The sequence below is a fragment of the Prionailurus viverrinus genome, chromosome X (genome assembly GCF_022837055.1).
Source record: "Prionailurus viverrinus isolate Anna chromosome X, UM_Priviv_1.0, whole genome shotgun sequence".
Classification (NCBI taxonomy): Eukaryota; Metazoa; Chordata; class Mammalia; order Carnivora; family Felidae; genus Prionailurus; species Prionailurus viverrinus.
The window spans coordinates 105,915,089-105,929,917 of record NC_062579.1 but is presented as its reverse complement, the minus strand read 5'-3'; the positions used below and the strand labels follow the sequence as shown (position 1 = coordinate 105,929,917).

The following is a 14,829-nucleotide window of genomic DNA, read 5'->3' as shown; positions in this document are numbered from 1 at the left end:
GCCCCTAACCCACGCGCCTTCTGTCTCGGTCTGTCTCAAAAGCAAATAAACATTAAAAACCAAAAAAACCACGCAAGAAGTCACCTTGGCTGCGTGTGGAGGTCAAATGACAGGGAGCAAGAGTGGAGGCGGGGAGGCTGGGAGCCTGGTGTAGCATTCCGGAAGCGAGGTGACAGTGACGCGGACTTAGGATAGTGGCAGCCGAGATAGAAAGAAGTAGATTAACGTAGGAGCTGTTTCAGAAAGAGAGCTGGTTGTGTCCATGCCGGGGGAGATGGCCTGCTGCGAGCATGTGGGACAGGAAGAGAAGAGGGTAACGGGTGGGACCTGGAGTTCTTGGAAAGGACAGGGTGACCTCATGAGGAAGTACTCTGAGGGGGCGAAGGCAGTTGGCTTGGTGAGGCTGACGCTCAGGGGAAAGAAGGTTCTGGGCCGGAGCTACGGGAGGTGTCCTTTAGCGAGCAGTAGGAGGTATGAGAGCAGGAGAAATAGACTAGAAAATGTAGTCTTTGTATCTAGAGCGTTCCTTCTGATAACAGATGTGGTCAGCAACTTGGTCGCCAGAGGCCAAGATAACGGGGAGATACCGTTCCCAAAGAAGAAGAAGGCGGGGTGACGTGCAGGGGCGATGTTTAAACCCGGGGAGGTGAGGATACGAAGACTAAAAGTTTCGTCCAGGCTGGACGTAGGTTCCCTTTGGAGGAAGCCTACCAAAGGGGTGATGCCTCTCGCCCTCCCCCGCCCCCATGACCCCGCCAGGCAAGTGTGGCTGTGCACAAAGTGGCACTGAGCTACCGCGAGGCAGGGAGAGTCATGGCCCGGTGTATGGTCTCTTTTCTCTGGACCAGGCCAAGCCCTCTTCTCAGCTGGACCTGGGGTCCTGGCCTTCCTACGGGAGCCTGACATCTGTAAGAACCTCACGAGCAACGTCTGCTTGCTGTCATGGCCGCTGCCCCACCTCCTTCAAGCGTCCCATGCGGAGGACAATGCGGAAGCAGGATCTTCCGCTCCGGAGGACAAGACGGCACTGTGGACGTATCGGGACGTGGGTCCCCGAGTCAACACATGTCACCTCTGCTCACACCAAAGTTCTCTTGTTGAAGAAAGTGTGCAGCCGAGCAAGTACAGCCACTCTGGGTCTCTTATGTGAAAAAGACAAAGGGACAAAGAATGGCCCTGTCGGCCTCGGTGGAAGGATGGAGGGCCAGTTTCCCAGCTCCAGGCCCTCTCGCCTAAGGTAGAACCACCTAGGCAGCTATTAAAAAGGTAAAGCAGGGGCGCCTGGGTGGCTCAGTCGGTTAAACGTCTGACCTTAGCCCAGGTCATGATCTCACGGCTTGTGAGTTCGAGCCCCGCATCAGGCTCTGTGCTGACAGCTCAGAGCCCAGAGCCTGCTTCGGATTCTGCGTCCCTCTCTCGCTCTGCCCCTCCCCTGCTCATGCTCTCTCTCTCTCTCTCTCAAGAATAAATAAACATTAGGAAAAAAATTTAAAAATAAAAAGGTAAGGCAACTGCTTCTCATCTAAGCACCCCCCCTCACCTCCAGCCTCACTAAATTGTGATTAATCAAGGGAAAAACAAAGTCTCTTTTTAATCTCCTGCAGCCTTTCCAGAGCAGGCTGGAGATAAAGACCCCGATCGCTTTTCCCTGAACGGGCTTCACATCATTCATCAAAGGCTATCGCAGACCTCCGGGGACTGTGCTGTCACCAAGATACTTTGTGGTGCAACCGAGCTTGAGAACCGAGTTTGCGAAAACATCACCAAGGTCGGAAAGAGACCCCCTCGGAAAGATCCCCCCACCCTCCACCCACCACCCCCGCCCCCAACCCGGCGGCGGTGGGCTCGAGGGGCTGGATCACAGCAGTAATGTTAAGGGCTCTTTATTATTCAAAAAATAAATAACAAGATAATCACAAGTTCACTCTGGAAACAATGGAGACTGCAGGTAGATACGAGAGATTTCCTTTAAATACAGTCATTTCGGGAGGAGGAGTGGGCAGGCTGAGAGCGGCTGCCTCTGCTCTCTTCCTCCCACCTACAGTGGTGGAGACGGGACAGGGTTGAAATAAGAGAACCGAGTAGTAACAGCCTGACTGTGTGCGGATGAGGGGGGCGGAGGAGGGAGAGAATGAGTGTGGGGCGGGGGGAGGCGGGGGGGGGGCAGGGTTTTTCAGTTCTCCTCTGCAGCAGACTTTCTAGAGCCTGCCCCCTCCATCGTAGGGGCCGCAGGAACCCGGAACCAACGTCTTCAGTAATCAAAGACATCACCCACGGAAAGACACTGCACGCAAAGACACAAAACTAAACTTGACGAATTTTCTGCCGTTTACTCTGAACTCAATCTGTGCATAATGGTCTCGTCTTTTCATGGGACTCTCCGGACGTCTGCCTCGGGTGGGGGGTGGGGGGGGCTTGTCGCTTCAGACTATAGACTCTGACGGACCGGGGCCTGCTTGGGCTGCTCGGCCCCGCGGTTCGCGAGTCGCAGCCCTACAGGCCTGGGGGTGTATAATAAATAGTTCTCCGCGAGGAGGATCCTAGGGTTATAAATAGGCAGTTCAACAGGGGGTGGGCGTAACTGCTTTGCTGTACTAAAAGACCACCAGCGTGAGCTCAGCCGCGGCCTGCGAGGTGCCAGTGTTCAGAGTTTGAGCAAGCCAAAAGACGTGAAGCCCGTCCCGTGGCTCACTTGGCTCGGATCAGTCACGTTCACGAACACCGAGGCACCTGGATGCAGTTCGAAGACTCCTCCCAAGTGAATGGATTGCTGCCCACAGGGTTTGGAGGAACTGCGGGCATTTGCAGCTCTGAGTAAGACTCTCTCGGATCCACTCGGGGAATGCAGGCAGAGGCTGGCTATAAACGGAGCTTGACTCGAAGCTTCCCGATTGGAACAGAAGGTGACCTGGGCGTAGATATAATAGAGTCCTTGTCTTTTAACGGCCAGCTGCTTCCCATTCTCGAGGGTTACCAAGTTGCTGCTTATGGTGTAGTAGCCTTTGGGGGCCCACTGGAGAACTGCAATGGAGAGGGGAGATTCACGGTGAGATGACGCGGACGTGGTTCGCATTCTAACACAACACAGAGTCTAATGTGGGACCCTGGCTTCCTCTACGAATGAGAGTTTGGGGGGAGAGGGGCTCCTGAGGACCCTTCCGGACCTCTGTCCACGGAGCAGCTACTGACAACTCGGCAGCGGCTTCGGACGGAGCTGGGTTCCAATCCGGGCGTGGTGCAAGCCCGCACAGGTCACTTAACCTCTCTGAGCTTTTTAGTTCCTCCTCTGAAACACGGGGCTGGTAGCACAGCGTCTTTCGGAAACTTGTTCTGAGGATTAAGTACAGCCACTGAACGCCGTGAGTTTCCTTCCTCCTTTAGAGCTTTGGAAGCCGATTTGCCCGTGAACTTTAAGGTGTGAGTGATTTCAAAATTCCACGTCATAAGTCACGCACGCTAACCCGGTCAGACAAAGCCCTTGCTAACAGGAACACTGGCATCTTGCTCTCCTGGGATTTCACAAAGTCCGAGAGCTGCCCGTTCCACGTAGCTCAGCCTTAGCCCACAAGGGGAGAGACCCCATTTCTTCCTCCCTGATCGTGCTGTCGCAAGCCCGACCTGCCTCCCACAGCAAGGACTAAAATTAGGCAAGGAAGTATGAAAATAAACCTGTCATTTCACTGTGTGTTTTGATCTTCCATTGTAGTGGGGCGTCACCAACTTGAAAGTACCTGTGTTCTTGTGGCGAAACCTGAGTACCCACCAACAGTGTGCCATTTTCTCGGCTGAGATGTTGAGTGGGTTCAAAGTAGTGTGTGCGCCCGATTTCAAATCTCAGCTCCCACAGAGAGCTAGACTGCCGGCTGTGGGGGTTGGGGAGAAGTGAAAGTATCGATCATTTGCTTCCTTGAGCTCTTTTTTTTTTTTTTTCTTAAATTTCCTATTTGGTGGTCTATCGGGGTGTCAGATTCAACCTGTCAAGACTCATCCTTCGGTAACAGGAAAGGCATCCTGAAATGTCTGACATTTCTTGGCCCTCCAGACCACTCCAGAAAGGACGCTTCATTACGGGGTTTTCACTTTGGGACCGTTTGACAAAACAAGGGTGCGGGTTCTCTATCTTTTAGTCCACCAACATTATTTTCCTAAGCCCTTTTACCTAATCTTTGTCCTTGCTGTGGGATCCAGGTCAAGTTTGTGGCAGCATGAGCGGGCAGGAGTGAGGGCGTTGGGACTGGGGTGGGGTGAGGGATGTTACTGTCTTGGCATCTGATCGCCTGTGGGCCTCCTGGGATGCAGATGGGGAAATACGCTAGGACCAATATCGATCATGGGGCTTTGGGCAGAATCTGAGCGCCGTGGAATATATCCAAGGGCCAGGGTCTAGGTACAGGTGGACAAAGACCAGTGGGAAGCTACTCTTCTAGGTGGTGGCTCTGTTGCTGTCGTGCGATCTGGATGTGCCAGTGTCATGCGAACAGCCACCCCGGACATGCCCATTGACTTGTGATGTTTTCCCATAAGTGTATTTTCTGAGAATGGCTACTTGGCAGAATTATTAAATGTTGTAGGAACAAGGGGTGGGAACGAAGGGCTTTACGTGGCTCTTCCGCCATCTAAAGTACAGTAAGGTAAGCTCAGGAACGACACCTTACATTTGGAGAGCACATGACAGTGTAGCCTTCTTCCACATTGGCTGATGTGACGCTGAGAGCCACCCCGTGAGTCAGCGAGGCAGGAAACAGCGGTGAAGGCACTGGCCCGAGCTCATCTAGCAAGTGGTAGTCACGGTCCTGGAATCTCAGGGTTCAAAAACTTCCTATCCAGTGCTCTTCCTTCCATATCATGATCTCCGACAATCATTTATGGGTTACACCCACTGAGACGCCCAAGCTGCCTCAGATACGAGGTGGTGTCTCCTCTCCTCTCTCTCTGTCTCCTATTTCTATCTCTGTCTCTTTCTCATTGTGGGTGTGGGTGTGTGTGTGTGTGTGTCTCTCTCTCTCTCTCTCTCTCACACACACACACACACACACATACACATGCTGTGTCGAACTCCGTTCTGGAGCACTGTGCCGCATGTTTTCCCGAGGCGGTTTCACGCCCGTGTGCACATTTCCACCCATTTGTCAGATGCAACGCACTCTCTGGCACTGGCTATCCCAAGGCACGCGTTTGGTTGAAAAAGATCTCAGAGCCAGGATGATGGCAGAACACATACGGAAATAAAATCATTCGGAGTTGCGGAGATTACGGCGTGTCGTCTGTTGTTACTTCATCGGAAAAGCTAACGTCCTGGCAGCGATCGATCTTTGCAGAATGATTTTACCTTTAATTTCCCCGGGGTTGGCCCCAGCGAGCCTGGGGTTAATCATACAGGGATTGACAGATGGCGGGAAATACCTCCGGAGGCCCATTTACGCACAGTGAAGAGGGGTTAGCATGAGGGATGCTCCCAGTCGGGAGGTCACTCACTCCCTGCCATGTCTTCTGCGTTGTCAGAATAATGGTCCCTCCACCCAGCAATTCATCATTTGGAATCGGCCATTGAACAAGAACATAATGAGGACACCGGGACTGCTTCCCACCTCCTTTTGTCCCTTCAAGGCCCATCTGTCCGTCGGAGCTCACTTTGAAGACAAAGGAGGGCGGACGACAGGTGTATGGGTGGGTTGGTAGACTGGGCCCCAGAGGAAGAGAGGAACCCGCCCAGTAGGCCGTGTCGCTTCAGCATCCCCGCCCTCCCGCCCGGGTGCCCGACTCAGATGCTTTGGACTTACCAGACGCTGTGCTACTGCTGGCCTCACTTATGACATGTGCTGCAACTCGAGGATCCTGGTCGCCTGAAATTGAAACCAAGAGCCAACTGTCAGGCCAAGAGCAATGCGAAACTGCCCGCAGAGCCATTGGATCTAGTTCTCAGCCACGTGAGAGAGGCCGGGCTTAAACCGGTGACGCAAAAGTCTGAAGTCCCTGCCACAGGGACAGGTTGGTTTCGAGAATCTGAACGCCTGAACCGGCTCTTGGCACCGAGGCTGTTCCCCTCATGGCTCTTCGATACCCGACTCCTCTTTACCTACGTGGACTCCGGCTAAACTCCTGGTCTCCATGAAACATATTTGGAAGCTTTGCTTTTGGAAACAGCTCCCATCCGCTGGGGATCTCACTGGGCGCCCAGGCCGTGTCTGACGTGGTCAGGCAACAGGCCAAACTGTTGTGCCTATCTCGAGTTGTTTCTCGTGTAGAAAGCTTGCTTTTTAATCAGATGTGTTGATCTCCTGAGTGCAGAGACTATGGGGAAGTTTCTCCCCCCCCCCCCCCGGTAATGGGCCTGATGTCAGACACCTTGGAGGTGCCCTATAAATATTGAATCAAATTGCATGACCTAGATAAGCAGTTTCGTCAAGTTGATCCTTTCCCTGCAGACCGCTAGACAGCATCCATGTGAACTGGTTCCTCAAATTTCATTCTGAGGACCAAAACTTTCGTGGAAATCAGATGACCCGTTGCGAGTGTCCAGAAAAGGAGGTGGGCGGGAGAGGAAAGGCCCTAGAAAGCGTCATAGGAGGAACAGTGGAAGACACTGGGGGTGTTCAGCCTGGAGAAGACAAGGCTCAAGGGCCACGACTGCCGTTTTCAACATCTGGACAGCTGCTGCATAAGAAGAAGAATTCTGCTTTGCTCAGTACGGCCCCCAAGAGCAGAACTGGGTCCAGTGGGTGGGAGATCACAGGAACGACTTTCAACTCCAGAGGAGAAAAGATTTCTCTCGAGTGGTATAGCAATCTTATTATCATTCTTAGAGCCACTTAAAAATGGACCCAGATGATTAATGAGACAGAAGGTGCCTAGGCATGTTGGATCAGAGGACAGATGGTCAGTGCCGTGGTGAAGGAGATGCGTATCGTGTGGGTGGTGCTACATTTGAGAACCCTTCCAGTCGAGACCCTTTCCGCCCCTGAGATGTTTGAGATGTCCTGACATCTCAGAAGAGTAGAACGTTGTCACACGGTATCGTTCCTCGATCCCAGATGCTCCACTGGCCACGGTCCCCCATGAAAACCTGTTATCGCTGAGCGGTGAACGCCCCTGCTCCCAAATGATGACTTCCCCACAGACACGTATAAACAAAGCCTTCCCAAATCGCAGGCATTAGAGAAGGTGTCGATTTGGCCATCGTATTCCTGTTTTATTTCTAGGGCCAAAAGTTCCCTCATTCACCAACCGGGCTGTTCAGTGTCATCAGCCCAAAGCTTCCTTTTAGTTTTTAAGTATTCACAAAAATGAGTAGAGAGCAACCTACCTTTTTGCATTGCAACATTTTTTTCTTTCTTCGTTTCTTTGTTTAGCATTATCTCCTAAAATAAGAATCATTGCAAAAGGTCATTTTGACAGGAAATCGGGCGTGGGGGGTTTAGAGGTATCATTCATTGGGCGTCTGTCATTGCTTTATCGCCTGTTCCTGGTGAGGATTATCACACGGACTTAGATCCTGTCATTAATCCCATCATCCTGATTGGGAGCCCATGGCTCTGACAGATGAGCTGACAGCCCAGAAAGCCCAGGGGCGAACCTGGAAGTGGAATCTGGGCCTTATTAATCTCCACTGTGGTGCTCTCTCCAGACCAGAGGCTGTGGTGCTGACCCTTCCTATGACCCCAGCCTCCCTGCCTCTGACAGGTATTGACAAATAATGCTGAATGGGGAGACGTTTCTACCCTGGGAACTAGTATACAGAATAATATTAAACACGAAGCATGGTGTGTGTCTATTGGAATAAAATTGGTCTGAAATCTCTTAGGAAATGGTAAGAGTAAGTTCGACCTCGGGAAGAAATTCCAGACTGTGAAAAGACCCTCAGACATTTTTTTTTTTTTTATCCCTGTCAAGGGGATGAGGAAATTCTCTGGTTGCTGGTCGCCTTGCGTGGCCTGTATTTATTTAGAGTAATCAGCAGATGGGAGACACAGATAATCTCCCAGTGAGGCCAGCGTTCAAAGGCAAATGCAACACTTCTTAAGGGGTTTCTTTTCACTTAGCAACTGGGGAAAGCTGGAAATACTCAAAGAAGTTAACGGGGACAGCCCTCAACGCAAGCAGGAAGGTAATAATGGCTACGGCTGCCATTTTAAAGATCCTGAATACAAGGCCTAGAGGGCTTAACTGGCTGGCATGAGGTCACCCAAGGGGTCTGGGGTGGAAGCCAAGAGCAGAAACCATGAGATCACATTCAGAGGCCGACTGAGCTCACACCATCACTCTGGACTCTAAACACAAGGGAGGAACAAGGTAGTATTTTCACATCTGATCATCAAAGTCCCATTACCGGACTCCATTTTCTATAGGGCCCTTCCTTTTCCGTTCTTCCCCAGAAGGAATCCGTGGCGGTACTGTTGAGGGTCTCGTTGGAGGCTCGGCTCGGTTGCCAGATGTGAGGGTGTAAGCCACAGAGCCCTAGCGGGGAATCTGAGCCTCGAAATGCTCACAGGGGCCCGCAGGGCTTTAACTTTCCACTTGAGCTAGATTGTGGCGCTGAGAAAGTGCGGTGACAGGAAAATGTTTGTGAGACAGCAAGTAAACAAATGAGTATTTAGTGTCTTTTCAAAAATGGAGTGTGATGATCGAGGGTGAGATACTTTTAGGCTACGTGAAAACGTGAAGTCAGCAAAGTTTGTCTTTTATGTGCCCAGCCTTGCCTTTCTGTGAACTTTCCCTCAGCCGCGCTCCCCAGAGCCTTTTTCCCCCTTGCTTCACTCCCCACCTCGACTGAAAGACTTCTTAAAGTTGACTTTCAGAAAATCTGGGACTGGTTATTTCTCTCTTAGTGGGAGGTCTATGTGGCAGGGATGGACAGGTGGACCTTTACCTTGAAGAGGAAATGCTTTGACACCTCAAAGACGTCTCAGGCCTCAGTGGGCAGACGACCCTGGAACTGACCAGTCTAGCGGGGTGGGGTGGGTAGTATGTTTTAGTGTGAAATTACACTATTCAACATGCCGCCTCCACTTACCCTAGCATAAACCCTGAATCCCATCCTGTCCAAGTGAACAGGTAGGTGTTCCCTGCCTCAGGAGATAATGAGTTGCCTGTTACTAGAGGTGTCCAGAGTTTGGTGACCTCTGGGTAGGGACTACTGGGGAGAAAACTGAAGTCCTGGGTTGATAATTGCATCTGGTGATTTCTTTCTTTCTTTCTTTCTTTCTTTCTTTCTTTTTTTTAGTAGGTTTTATGCTCAGCGTGGAGCCCAGTGCAAGGCTTGAACTCAGGACCCTGAGATCAAGACCTGAGCTGAAGTCAAGAGACAGACACCGACTGAGCCACCCAGGCACCCTTAGATCCGGTGATTTCTAGGACCCCTTCAAGTCCTATGATTTGGAGCCCCCAGAATCAAACCTTAGGTTGCCCTGGACCAGTCAGACCGTGAACCCCAGAAAGAAAGCCTGTTAACGCTCACTAAGAATATTAAAATCCAGTCTGGGGTTACTATGCGGTTGGCCTGTTGGATTTTTTTTAAGATTCCAAAATATTGTTTAGAATGAGAAATTTGGGAGAACGGATATTGGAAAGGGGGTCGGTCTTGGAAAAGGACTCGTTGTCTAACCACTGCTCGTATCATAGGTACACAGGGCGCTGCCTTGGATCCCGCCCCTGTGGCAGGAGAGGCAAGGGGCTTCCTCTGTTACACGCAAGGAGCCCTGGGTGGCATGTTGAGAAGGTCTTCCTTTCTGCATGTGAGACTCTGGAGCTGTCACTATTTTTAGGCAAGCAGCTGGAGGGGCCAAGCCGGCTGTCCTCCTCGCTCTTATCCTGGGAGGCTGGCTTGGGAAGTTTTACACATCTGACCTCTCAGTAAGAAAGAGGGAGGAGAAAACCCAACAGCCACTCGCACTGCCTTGGAGGGAACGCAAGGCTGATCGTATAATTACAGCACGGCAGAGCAGATAATCTCAGCCCTCTCACTTACAGACGAGAAAACAGGCCCAGGGAGGTGAAGTCACTTGCCCAAGGTCACAAGGCCGAGCGCATTAAGTAGGCCAGTTGGATGACTGACTGTTGTTCTGAAAGTGGCTTTAATTTTGCAACACCTCCCAATGCCCTGTGGTTCTGGCGAGAATCCTTGAAGAACCAGAGAAACTCAAGTCATGAGAAACTCAAGTCATTTCCAAGCCTGGCAGAGGAAGAGGAGTCTCCATCTAAACCCTAGGTTGGCGTAAAGAACGCAAAAGCCAGCAGCAGATTCGGGCTGCGTTCTGATTCCTGTAGGTGACACCTTCATAGGCTTCGGAGTCTTCGCTACTGGATTAAATTCCACCTCGGGGACAGTGCAGAAGGACAGACGTAAGCTCAGGTTGCATCGTAAGCCCTTTACTCCCGGGTTGAATTGCAGAGCATGTATATATGTACGTATGTATGTATGTATTCATGTTTATTTATTTTGAGACACAGAGGGTGAGTGCGAGCAGGGGAGGAGCAGAGAGAGAGAGGGAGAGAGAGAGAGAGAGAGAGAGAGAGAGAACCCCAAGCAGGCTCCACACTGTCAGCACAGAGCCCGATGCGGGGCTCGAACTCAGGAATTGTGAGATGGCGACCTGAGCTGAAATCAAGAGTCGGATGCTTCACCCACTGAGCCACCCAGGAGTCCCTAAACTATACATCATTTACACGTGAGAACCAACTCCTGTTGGCTTATCTAGATACCAAAGCGAGTTGAGGGCCAAGGGTACTTAGTGCTCTGAGAGCAGAACAGGCAGAAAGACTTTTTGATGCTCTGCCTCAGGAAAAGGAGCTTCTAGACTCCTTGTCCGTGATGATGGAGTCCATGTTGTAAATGACATTCTAAAACTTCTTGTTTGGGGTACCCTTTAGAGGCCCCAGGGACTGCAGTGATTTCCTGCTGGGTCCTCTGTCCGTCTCAGGTGTTGCCCGGCCCTAGGGTGGACTGGCTTCACCAGCAAGTGGTGTTACGTAGGGTCTGGTGTGAGCGGCACCGAGAAAGTCCGCCCCCCCTTTCCCCACACCTCTCCCCACGAGCAAAGGAAAAGGCCTCCCTTTGGTGGCGCCTGAAATTCTGTCACCGGAGAAACATTCCTTCCAGTGTGAGAGCATCAGCCTTGCGAAGTCCCTGGTACCCACCGTAGCCACCTAGCGTGGTGAAGGCAGGACCGTAAGGTGGCCACAGGTCCCCAGTGAGAAGGCATCGAGGTTTGGATGGACAGACAAGAAAATACCGGAGGACAAAGTCGGTGTCCTTTGTCATGTTCACAGAGGCGGCTGCATGTGTGAGCCCATGATGTGTGCGAATGCGGCCGTGAGAGCGTGTAATGTCCCCGGGAGAGGCCTTTTTGTTCAGGAACATTCCTATGAACACGCGCCCCTCCCATTCTCCTTTCCCTTTTCACATGGGATCTCGGCTTCATTTTTCCTTTCCTTTTTTTTGGGGGGGAGGGGGGAGAGGGAGATACCTTTACCCACGTGTATGTATGCACCTACGTATGTAGGTATATGAAACAAATGTCTACACTTTTACATTGCCAGGTTTCCGTCTCCCGACCTAGCAAAAGCAGCAACGCGTTTCGATGACACTTTAACGAACAACTGGGCTCCTTACCTTGAGAAAGGCTTCAAACCGGCTTTTAATTTCCTCACAGTTCAGTAAGGATAAGGCCCCCTCTCCTTTGTTGCATTTCTGTAATGTTTTCATGAACACAAAATCTTCATAAAGATTCCTTTCATCTTCTATCTGTGAAGGGACAGGGACATGAGAAACATATTTCTGGAACATGCAGCTAATGACGTCTGTCAGTGTAATCACCAAAGGCAGCAATTAAAGCACCATATTATCTGAAAGTCCAGGTAGAAATCACAGCCATTCTAATAAACTTCCATCACGAAGTGTGCATTTTGTCCACGTATGATAAGCAGCAATATTCTAGAATGATCTATCCCTCATTGGTCCAGTAATGATCGGTCACTGTGAGCCCAGTTTTCTGCTGAGCTCGTTTGCCTACTTCATTTTAGTTTGTGCACTTGACTGAAAGAGCCCACCAGGCCAAACACAAACAAACAGACCCAGAACCCCCCCTCTTTTCGCGGCTGTGAAAGCTAAAACTTGACTAACCCAGTGGATGGCCTCGACCATCCCTGCCCCTCCTTATCCTGATGGTAACCTTCACGGCCTTAGTTCTAGGCTGGCCTCCCAACAGAGGGCATTCAAACATCCCTGGGAACATGCAGCCTCCGGAGGCCGAACGCCCACCATTCCTACACCCGGACTTTTCGGACCAGCCAGATAATTGATCAAATTTCTCCTCTTCATATATGATCGATGTTTTGTTGGCCCGGCCGGCAATGCCCCGCGGGGGAAGTGGAAAGACGCACGGAGACAGGATAAATCCTAACGGTTATTTTTCCCTCCGGGATGCAAAACCGCCTGCTAAGTTGCTCCACTGTTCTGTTCCTGGAAGTCCAGCCGCTTAAGAAGGTAAAACCCCTCAGAGGGAGACTGAGGGGCTTGCAGCTACCATCAGTGTTTGAGGAATTACAGAGAGAACGCCACGTTTGCCGTAAATGTGCAAATTCTGGGACTTAGCCGTGTCTGCGCTGCTCTGAAGCACTAGGACGTTTCAGATCAAATTCACGCTCTCCTCTAGTCGGCAATTAAAAAACAAAAGCTGTCTCTAGCAGAAGAAAAGTGTAGTTTTTAAGCAAAACTTGAGCGAATAACCACAGCTAGTGTCCGCATAGGACAAAGCCTGTTCGAAGCTTGCTACAAAGGCCAAATTCACTTAACCTGCGGGGTGGACACTACTCTCGTCCCCATTTCTCGAATGTGGAAACTGAGGCCTAGAAATAAAAAATGACTTGCCCGGGATCACGGGGCCAACAGGGAGCCGAGTCGCGGTTTGAACCCAAGCAGTCTGACTCCAGAGCCCAGGCTCTCGCCCAGAGACCAGAAGAGGACACCTTGTCCTCCAGGACGAGGTGCCGAACGTGATGCCACAAGACCATGTCTCTAGTTGGGTTCCTACCATTGCCCATCGGGGCAGAACGGACCCCAACCGACCCGCCCGGCGGTAAGGACCCCCACACGTAATTAATAAGGGCTTGTGGTTCGTCTTACCTTGTCCAGTCTTCTGTGAAGATACACAGCAAAGAGTGCTGACCCAATCATCTGGGTGATGAGAAACACAGTAAGTAAATACATAAAAATTTTCATACTGACGGGTGGTCCAGGGGCCACGGAGCGGGGAGCAGTTTGGCTATATGTTTCGATCATGCTGTGTTAGAGTTGGAACGAGATCTTCAGACCGAGGAGGTGGCAGCAGCAGCATGAGAACACTGTCAAAGTGGCCACCTTACTCAGGATTAGTTAAGAGCGCACAATCGTTGCAGCCCACACTTCCTGGAAATTGTGTTTCGCAGTCTTCTCTCCCAGCAAAAAAAAAAAAAGTTACGTAAAGGTTTTTCTTTTCTTTTCTTTTCTTTTTTTTTTTTTTAATTCTACCCATATCATTCCCTTCCAGGCTTTCCCTTTTGTTAGTAAAGAAGAAACAAGTTTCTTCTTCCATACATTCATTCTTGCCTTGAAATGTCATAGGCTTCTTAACAGACAATGGCAGTGTTTTTCCTATCGCTAACGTTCTGGGTTCACCAGTTTCAAGGAAAGTGACAAATTCATCCACCAGCAACCGACTTATTTCAATTTCAGTCTTACTAATACCACCCAGGAACCTGGCGTATGGGGAAAGAAACAAACGTCAACAAAAGTTTGGATTGATTTTGTGGCTGCTGGGCCACTGGCGAATTGCTCCTCGAGACTCCTTTCATCTTTAAAACCCAACGAAATCCCAGAAGCTTGTCAAGTCGGGTCTGCATGGCATAAAGCACAAAGGAGGGCTGACAGTTATTAAATAGAATTTAGCTGGCAAGGTAATTCGAGAAAAATAAAATTCTCCAAGGCCAAGAGGAGTAGGGTCTTGAAAGAAATCAGTCCCAAGCTCTGGGATCGAGGTTAAAGTGGGAATCTTGGCTTGACTTAGCCGGATTGCTTGTCTACGCTGTTCTAATCTGTCAGATAATGGCTCGGAATAGAGACAATAGGCTCCAGTTAAGAGACCTGAATTCTAGCCCTTGCTCCACCAACAAATCGCTATGGACCTCAGACAAATCACTTGACCTCTCCAGGTCTCAGTTTCCCCATCTCCAAAGAGCTGCCTTGCCTAGCCTACAGGCTGTTGTGAAGATCAATGTTTATTTATTTTTGAGACAGAGAGAGACAGAGCATGAACGGGGGAGGGGCAGAGAGAGAGGGAGACACAGAATCGGAAACAGGCTCCAGGCTCTGAGCCATCAGCCCAGAGCCCGACGCGGGGCTCGAACTCCCGGACCGCGAGATCGTGACCTGGCTGAAGTCGGACGCTTCACCGACTGCGCCACCCAGGCGCCCCATGAAGATCAAATAAAAACGTGCACAGGGGCGCCCGGGTGGCTCCGTCGGTTAAGCGTCCGACTTCGGCTCAGGTCATGATCTCACAGCTCGTGGGTTCGAGCCCCGCGTCGGGCTCTGCGCTGACGGCTCAGAGCCTGGAGCCTGTTTCAGATTCTGTGTCTCCCTCTCTCTCTGCCCCTCCCCCGTTCATGCTCTGTCTCGCTCTGTCTCAAAAATAAATAAACGTTAAAAAAAAAAAAACTTCAAAAAAGGTGCACAAAAGATCTTTGAGACGTGTTAAGCAATAGACAAACAAGTCGCCCTGAATTTGGGGGAATTGGTTTAGCCGAAGAGAGTGAGTTTTCGAAATAATTGTTACCTCCTTACACGCTAGTAAAAAC

The 14,829-nt window shown here is 50.7% G+C and overlaps 1 protein-coding gene across 1 annotated transcript; it reads right to left on the bottom strand.

The window, feature by feature from the left end:
• Positions 1-1,867: 1,867 nt before the first annotated feature.
• Positions 1,868-13,337, bottom strand: CD40LG (CD40 ligand). Its single transcript, XM_047843219.1, has 5 exons — positions 13,121-13,337; positions 11,609-11,740; positions 7,304-7,358; positions 5,781-5,843; positions 1,868-3,021 (listed from the first exon to the last, which is right to left on the bottom strand). Exons 1-5 carry the CDS (start codon positions 13,274-13,276, stop codon positions 2,645-2,647), a joined length of 783 nt encoding a protein of 260 aa, XP_047699175.1. The 5' UTR covers positions 13,277-13,337; the 3' UTR covers positions 1,868-2,644.
• Positions 13,338-14,829: the final 1,492 nt, after the last annotated feature.

Excerpts from the sequence above, each read along its gene's own strand:
- CD40LG (XM_047843219.1), bottom strand. The coding sequence starts at position 13,276 with ATGATCGAAACATATAGCCAAACTGCTCCCCGCTCCGTGGCCCCTGGA. Across the intron at positions 11,741-13,120 it reads TTCACAGAAGACTGGACAAG|ATAGAAGATGAAAGGAATCT; the intron begins GTAAGACGAACC and ends GTCCCTTCACAG. Across the intron at positions 5,844-7,303 it reads AAATGTTGCAATGCAAAAAG|GCGACCAGGATCCTCGAGTT; the intron begins GTAGGTTGCTCT and ends TTTCAATTTCAG.